Source organism: Ictalurus punctatus, chromosome 2, assembly GCF_001660625.3.
Source record: "Ictalurus punctatus breed USDA103 chromosome 2, Coco_2.0, whole genome shotgun sequence".
Lineage (NCBI taxonomy): Eukaryota > Metazoa > Chordata > Actinopteri > Siluriformes > Ictaluridae > Ictalurus > Ictalurus punctatus.
In genome coordinates, this window is record NC_030417.2 from 37,324,097 (window position 1) to 37,331,596 (window position 7,500).

Genomic DNA, 7,500 nt, shown 5'->3' on the forward strand with positions numbered 1-7,500 from the left:
AGAACCGCGCTCCATCACTAGCACTCTGTCAGAAACATCACACACTGTTCAGTCAAGTACTGTAAGGCAAGTCTACGGTGATGTGTTGAGGCAGTGTGTGTGTGTGTGCGTGTGTGTACCGTGTATAGTCCATGATGGTGTTGAGGCGGTGAGCGATGGTCAGCACTGTACACTCCTCGAACTGTGTGCGGATGGTGGACTGGATCAGTTCGTCCGTCTCCACGTCCACGGCTGCTGTGGCTTCATCCAGAACCAAAATCTTCGTCTTCCTGAGGAGAGCTCGAGCCAAACACACCAGCTGCCTCTGACCCAGACTGTTACACACACACACACACACACACACACACTCACTCAGTGTGTTTAATTAGTCCATTAGACATAAGGACACTAGAACTCTAATAAAGTGTCGTGTTCGATTCAGGTCTCAGTTTACAAACACAGCATACACACGAGTGTGTACCAGAATAAAGCTTACAGTCATCAGTAACACAGCAACATGTCGATCATCGTACCTGAGGTTCTCTCCTCCCTCGGAACACTCGTGGTTCAGTTTCTCCTGAAGTCCCGACACGAAGGTTTTGAGATGAGCGAGTTCCAGAGCTTTCCACACCTCATCATCAGAGTAACCGTCGAACGGGTCCAGGTTCATGCGCAGAGACCCGGAGAACAGAACCGGGTCCTGCTCAGGACAAAACACACACACACACACACACACACACGGATGAGGATCACCTCATATGAATAGAAACAGCGCAAATTTGAAGGGAAGGGAATGTGTGTGTGTGTGTGTTTGGAGTTCATACCTGCGGGATGATGGTGATGCGAGATCGGAGGTCGTGCAGTCCGATCTCGGCAATGTTCACTCCGTCTATGTAGATCTCTCCCTTCGCCGCCTCGAGGATCCGGAAGATCCCGAGCGCGAGAGACGACTTTCCGGCTCCGGTCCGACCCACGATCCCGATCTGAGTGACAGAGGAGAGACGCAGCCAGGATGAATCACTATGAACCCTTCCTCCGTCTTCCCTTTTGAGGATGTTGAGCATGACGTTTACCTTCTCTCTCTCCCGGACGCTGAGTGTGATCTCCTTCAGAGCCCAGTCCAGCCCTTTCCTATACTGCAGTCCGTACTGGTGGAACTGGATGGTTCCTGTCTGTGGCCAGTGAGAGGGCAGAGGCAAGTTCTCTATCGACCAGGCTGCCTGTCAGAGAAACCGGAATTCAATTAGTGGTGTAATTAATTCAGATTTCATGAGAATGGTACATCTAGGCATGAAACCCAATAGGAATACATTAATCAATAAATCTTTCATAATGAAAAGATACAGGGGAAATAAATATACATATATGAAGCTCGCAGGACAAACAAATACCACCAATGTGTGGAGCTGCACGAGGCGTTCATCTGTTCATCCTTAGTAGCTGCCTGGTCAGGGATGCCCTGGTTTAAATCAGGCTAGATTTATAACTCCTTCATGTTTAGGCTACACCCACAACGATATTTAAATCCAAATACAGCCATGGATATTAAACAGGTGCCAGATATAGATGACGGATATCATCGCGTTACACGTCTAATGAGCCAGAGACGTTTCTTCCTGAGGTTCTCACCTGGTTTCCCACTGAAGCTAAGCAGGGTTGCGCCTGGTCAGTATCTGGATGGGAGACCTCCTGGGGAAAACTAAGGCTTCTGATGGAAGTGTTATTAGTGAGGCCAGCAGGGGGTGCTCACACTGTGGGTCCTAATTCCCCAGTATACTGTAAAAACAGCACGGTCTGTCAGATGTGAACTCTCTGTGGTGGTTAAAAATCCCAGAACTCTTATCATTATAAGAGTAGGGGTATAACCCCGGCGTCCTGGCCCTTCGCTATCATGACCCCACGTCTGAACTGTCCACATCACTCTCTCCTCGGTGGGCGTTCTGGCGCACTATGGCTGCCGTCACATCCTCCAGGTGGATTCTACACACTAGTGGTGCTTGATGAGACTCTCCCCCATACTATATATACCCCATAGTAACTGTAATAATGTCCCAAGCACTCTATTGTGAGACCGCACCTCTTTCGGCGTGTCCGTGTACTCTTTCACTCGCTCTACAGACACGATGTTGTTTTCCACGTCTGTCCAGGCACGTACGATCCAGCTCAGAATGCCCGTCACCTGCGGAAATACCACGTAATGCGTACTTAATGTAAAACCGCACACCGCACGAGGAGTAATATAATGTCATGGAGTGAAACGTTTAGGGACGCACTGTCGGAGGGACGTCATCGGCGATGGGGTGGTGTGATGAAGTAGGAGTTACTGTTAACACTCGGAAGTCTCCTACAACAGCGCTTTCTCAACCTTCTGTGACTTCTGGACCCTTAGCGAATTTCGACCAATCCCCCTCACTCCGCAACAATTACAGGCTATATGTTTAACAGTTGATATTTAACGTTAATAATATTACCGTTGGACATTTTAAAAAATTGAATCAAAACATTTCCAGATTTTATTTGACTCTCTGAATGATCTTTTGTTTATTTTATCCAGCAATATCAATGATATTTGTGAGTGCACACGAATAACCAGCATATCCGAATACATTTTGATACATTTAGCCAAAATATATACACACGGATACTTTTTTTTTTTATCCATTTATAGTTACGTTTTAATGTTGTGGGATGTCCGTGAAACAAGTTCGTTCCCGTTCTCACTTACGTTATAGCAGCTACAATTCTTTTTCTTTTCTTTTCTTTTTTTAAAATCTCTCGAAGTTAACAAGACGACTTTTCTGTCCTGAAGATGATGGAAAAATATCAAACCCACAGCTGTACCACTGACTGACACGGAGCACTGACCCGCCCGCTTCGCGTGCAGTTTAACCGTCGAATGGACCTTTTATAGTTTGCACTCATTCGATTTTACCCTTTGAAGGGTGCCAATAATTCTGGACTTGACTGAAGATAACGAGGCGTGTGAATGTGTGACGCGGTGACCCTTTCGTTCTACTTTTTCATATCTAACCTCCTCCGCTTTTACCTGAAGGGAGTGTGACATGGCCAAGCCGACGATCCCGGGACTCAGAGATTCCCTTCCCGTCACGGACAGGATGGCGGCCGCGAGGACCAACAGGTTCCCCAGAAACTCCAGATTGACAGCAAGCCATCTAGACAAACCAGAGCACGAGTCAGATTACGGTTCAACGGGATTCGCCGACGTCGGTCCGCGTTCCGGTTCTCGACGCGTTGGCGAGTCCTGATGCAGTAAACAAAAATAAAATCGTGTGACGTCGACGTGAAAGCTCTGACCTGGTGGCGACGAATCTGGGGAAGTAGGACGTTTGGTTGTGATCCACCTTGCCGTTCGCCTGCAGGATAAACCTCGGCTGTTCCGCAAACGCCCTGATCACGCTCGCTCCCTGCACCGTCTCGTTGAAGTGCGTGTAGATGGGAGAGCGGCTCACCGACTCCAGGCGCCGGAGCTGGCAGGATGTAGCCACGTAGAAACTCTTAAAAATAAATAAATAAATATCAGGAGCTTATGAGGGAATCGACTCGTTCTACGGTACCCGCTGTAACAGGAAGTGAGAACACGAACATGCTTCAGGGACGTTCCACAGCATTCAATGGAACTCTACAGTATGTGTGATGTTCACTAATACGCGCTAAATGGTTGACCGATCGATGTGGTGGGCTCTTTAAGAATATATACGTGGGTTCTTTAATGGTTGCGGCACAGAACCTTCGTCCTGTCAGGAACCGTTTTTCGTTCTCCGGGGTTCTTCGGTTGAGCTATATGCTCATTTTGGAGGTTGAAGAAGTTCATTACAGGTTCTTCAGAACCGTGTATTCGGTGTTCTTCAATGAACCCGGAAAGGTTCTTGGTGGGACTGGAAAAGGTTCTCCAGGCAATACTGGTGAGAACCTTACTTTGGTTCCTTAAAGCACTAATTAAGGGTTGTTGGGGGGGGTTTTTCTTGGGATAAAATGGTTCCTTGTGGCACTGCTGTGAAGAACCATGTCTGGGTTCTTTAAAACTCCAGTAAAGGGATGGTTCTGTAAAGAACTTGCTGAGAACAGCTGAGCAGATCATAGTGGTTTTAACTGGAACCTTAATTTTTAAGAGAGTATAAGAGGAATAAAACACTTCGGGACATGCCGTTATTGGACAATAATCAACCACCCTGTCGTTGAGTGATTATCTTCCTAGAACCGCACGTCACGGAGCGTTTTATTCCTATTTGGGTTTTGGTTTAAAGCGCTAACGTGACACGCAGCCCGAACCTGGACGAAGACGTAGAACAGAGCGAGAGGAAGTATCACGACTCCGGCGTAGGGCGTGGCCATGAGCACGATGATGCAGACCTCCAGCAGTTTGAACACGTATCCCAGCATCATCTTAAAGGCCTCGGGGATCATGCAGTCGATGGCGTCGACCTCCTTGGAGAAGCGGTTGAGCAGGTTTCCGCTCGGCGTTCTCTCGAAGAACGACACGGGCAAGCGCAGGACGTTACGCAGGAGGTCCAGGTGAAGGTGCTGAGAAGCGACGATGCCTCCTAACGAGATGGCTACGGTGGTAGCGAACACGGCGGTCCCTGGAACGAACGCAGAGGTACACTTCATGGCTGTGCAATGTTTTTTTTTTTTTAAAAATCTACGAAATGATCAACTCGGTAGTCTGTGTACCGTCTCTACGTGTAAACGCGGTAACCCTGTTTATTCAGCGTCACACACCCTGAGCGAATCCGAGAGCCCCGAACACGGCCAGCTTCACGTCCGCTTTGTTCTGAGAGCCGTTAATCACGGGGTCGTCGGCCCAAAGCTGCAGCCAGTAGTTATATCCGAGTGACGCGGCCTGCTGAAAGGCGTAGAGGAAGATGACGGGGATGATGAAGGCCAGGCCGATGGTCCTGAAATACACCATGTACATCTCTAGCTGCACCTGGAGGGAAGCGAATAAGGGATATAGCGCACACTCAGGTAGAAGAACACATGGGTGTCGATTGGCTCGGCGTTAAATGTACACATGCGTGTTGAATACATGGCAACGTTGACAACTTGACGTCAGATGAATTCTGAAGAGGGAAGACTTTCTCACCCTTCCAGTATGGGCTTTATCAGCCTGTGTTAATTTTCCCAGGTCCTCCGTATCCTGCTCCTGTTCCGAGTCTGATAACGCCTCCGTGGTCTGAATACCGACGCTGCTCATATCCCCACTACAGGGACAGAGAAAAATCTCAAATCATTCCTAATAACAAAAACAATACTTACTAATTCATCCTAATAACTAATTAGACTAATGATCGTGCCGTGTTCTCGGCTCGGCTTCATCCCTTTGATCACGTCTTCGTTAAGGCCGCCTTCCGTATCAGTTCCACTGCAGGTACCGAATCATTTACAGGACAGAGCGATTCAGCGAGTCAAATGACTGAAATAATAAATACTGAGCTGAACAACGAGCACTTTGTGTGTGTGTGTGTGTTTGTTTTTTTAACCTGATGAGCTGCTCCTGTGAGAGGTCTATAGAGAAATCCGTCATGCTCAGGCGCGACACCGATTTCCTCGGACCTGAAGGAGAACAAGAGCGTCCGGCGTACGGGGGAATATATTACAATTCATTGTTGATCCACAGTGCTGCTGAATTCTTGATTCTGATTGGTTGGTTGATTTCCTAGAACAGCCACTGATGCTCCTTTGATTTTGTTCATTGCTTCCATATATATGTATATATGTATATATATATATATATATATTCTTGATTATATATCTCAATTCTCACCCCTGTTGCTGGAATTTTCTCTGTGTTCAGTATTGGAGAAGAGTTTAAGGAAGTCAGCGAACGAGTTCCTTCTCTCGAGGAGCTCCGCGTACGAGCCCGCCTCGATGATCTGTCCGTCCTCCATCACCAGGATGAGGTCAGCCTGAGGCAGGAAGCTCAGCCCGTGGGTCACCAGCACACGCGTCTGAGAGGCACAACAAAACACACACGCGCACACGAACCTGACGAATCACCAACAAACCACAAACAGACATGCCAACCCCAGAGAACATGGCACACCGCGTATGAACTGACCTTATTTTTGAGTATCCCCGTAGGCCCGATGACCCTGTCGAAGATGTGCTGGCCCACGTGTGTGTCGACGGCGGACAGCGGGTCGTCCAGCAGGTAAACATCAGCGTTCCTGTACACGGCTCGTGCTAAACTCACTCTCTGTCTCTGCCCACCGGAGAGATTCAGACCCTGAGCGCCAAATATGTTGCTTTTAAAAACAGGCTCGCACATATCTCATCATCCCTGATATCATCCTTATAAGCCAGCAATGCTTCTATCACAATATGTCAAGACTTTGGACTTGCTATGTTGCGTGTTTGGCCACCAGAGGTCGCTATTGTTCTGTGTTTTCGCTGCTGTCTGTGATTAGTATTATTGCTGTCAGCTGTGTCTCATAGCCTGTTTCTTCGTGTCTCATGTAAATTCTTTCTGTTTTTCTTCCCTGTGGTAATAGTGAACCTTTTATTGTGTTGTTGTGATTTTTGCCATTTTCCCTTGAGCGATCATATACCTAGAACAACTCCTCTGAGGAGATATTTTTGAACCCGAGTCCGAGTTGCGAGTCCCAGCCCTGACGATATCGATGTTATATCATCATATCGAACAGGACATCTTATCATACGTCTCGGACGGCTTATCTGTGAGCGTACCTTCTCTCCGATCTCGGTGTCGTCTCCTCCGGGAAGGATCTCCAGGTCTGGGAGGAGAGCGCAGGCCTCCAGCACTCTCCGATAGTAGCTTTCCTTCGTCTGCTGCCCGAACACGATGTTCTCCCTCAGCGTGGCGTTCTGGATCCACGCCTGCTGGGGCACGTACGCCACCGAACCCTGACCAACACACATTAACCATATATGGATATACCTGACCGAACAAATCCTGAGAATATCAAAATATGGTTGAAAAATATCCACACGTTCAACCACATCGTGTGTGTGTGTGTGTGTGTGTGTGTGTGTGTGTGTACCTTCACTGTGACATTTCCGCTCTTTTTCTCCATCTCTCCCAGTATGGCAGAAAGAAGGGAGGATTTTCCACAGCCGACGTGACCCACCACTGCCACCAATGATCCCTGCGGCACTTTCACACTCACTCTATAATAAAGAATAATAAAAATAATCTCTGTGATGATCTATTATTAATAATAATAATAATAATAATAATAATAAATACTTTTCCATTTACATAGCACTTGCAGTATATACACTTGCTATGTAAATGATTTCCATAAAATAAATGAGCTCTTGTTTTTATTAACTACCTGAAGCTGAGCGCTTTTTTTTTTTTTTTAATTAAAAAAAATATTTAAAAAAAAAAAATCCCTTTTTGAACAGACCACTGAGGTGCATTTTAAACGAACTAAACGCGTTAAGAAGTTTGCTGTGGTTTAAGAGGAATAAAACGCTCTTGGGACACGGTAACAGTCATTCTTCATCACTCCACCCCGCCATCGATTATTCCCCCAT

At 47.1% G+C, this 7,500-nt stretch overlaps 1 protein-coding gene across 4 annotated transcripts in view; it reads right to left on the bottom strand.

Annotated features, from left to right (window-relative positions):
• LOC108277488 (multidrug resistance-associated protein 1) overlaps positions 1-7,500 on the bottom strand; it is a 34,373-nt gene that overhangs the window by 1,433 nt on the left and 25,440 nt on the right. For 2 of the 4 annotated variants that reach the window (XM_053677897.1, XM_053677894.1), the window contains exons 16-31: positions 7,002-7,128; positions 6,688-6,864; positions 6,059-6,226; positions 5,765-5,948; positions 5,481-5,553; positions 5,084-5,201; positions 4,720-4,927; positions 4,270-4,580; positions 3,295-3,494; positions 3,026-3,152; positions 2,057-2,158; positions 1,053-1,199; positions 804-962; positions 513-679; positions 120-314; positions 1-25 (exon numbers count right to left, since the gene is read on the bottom strand). The exon at positions 1-25 is cut by the window's left edge and continues 1,433 nt beyond it. In XM_053677897.1, the coding sequence (XP_053533872.1) occupies positions 1-25; positions 120-314; positions 513-679; positions 804-962; positions 1,053-1,199; positions 2,057-2,158; positions 3,026-3,152; positions 3,295-3,494; positions 4,270-4,580; positions 4,720-4,927; positions 5,084-5,201; positions 5,481-5,553; positions 5,765-5,948; positions 6,059-6,226; positions 6,688-6,864; positions 7,002-7,128 (2,488 nt within the window). The remainder of the gene's footprint in view (positions 26-119; positions 315-512; positions 680-803; positions 963-1,052; positions 1,200-2,056; positions 2,159-3,025; positions 3,153-3,294; positions 3,495-4,269; positions 4,581-4,719; positions 4,928-5,083; positions 5,202-5,480; positions 5,554-5,764; positions 5,949-6,058; positions 6,227-6,687; positions 6,865-7,001; positions 7,129-7,500) is intronic. The other 2 variants (XM_053677901.1, XM_053677906.1) reach the window with 2 other exon arrangements.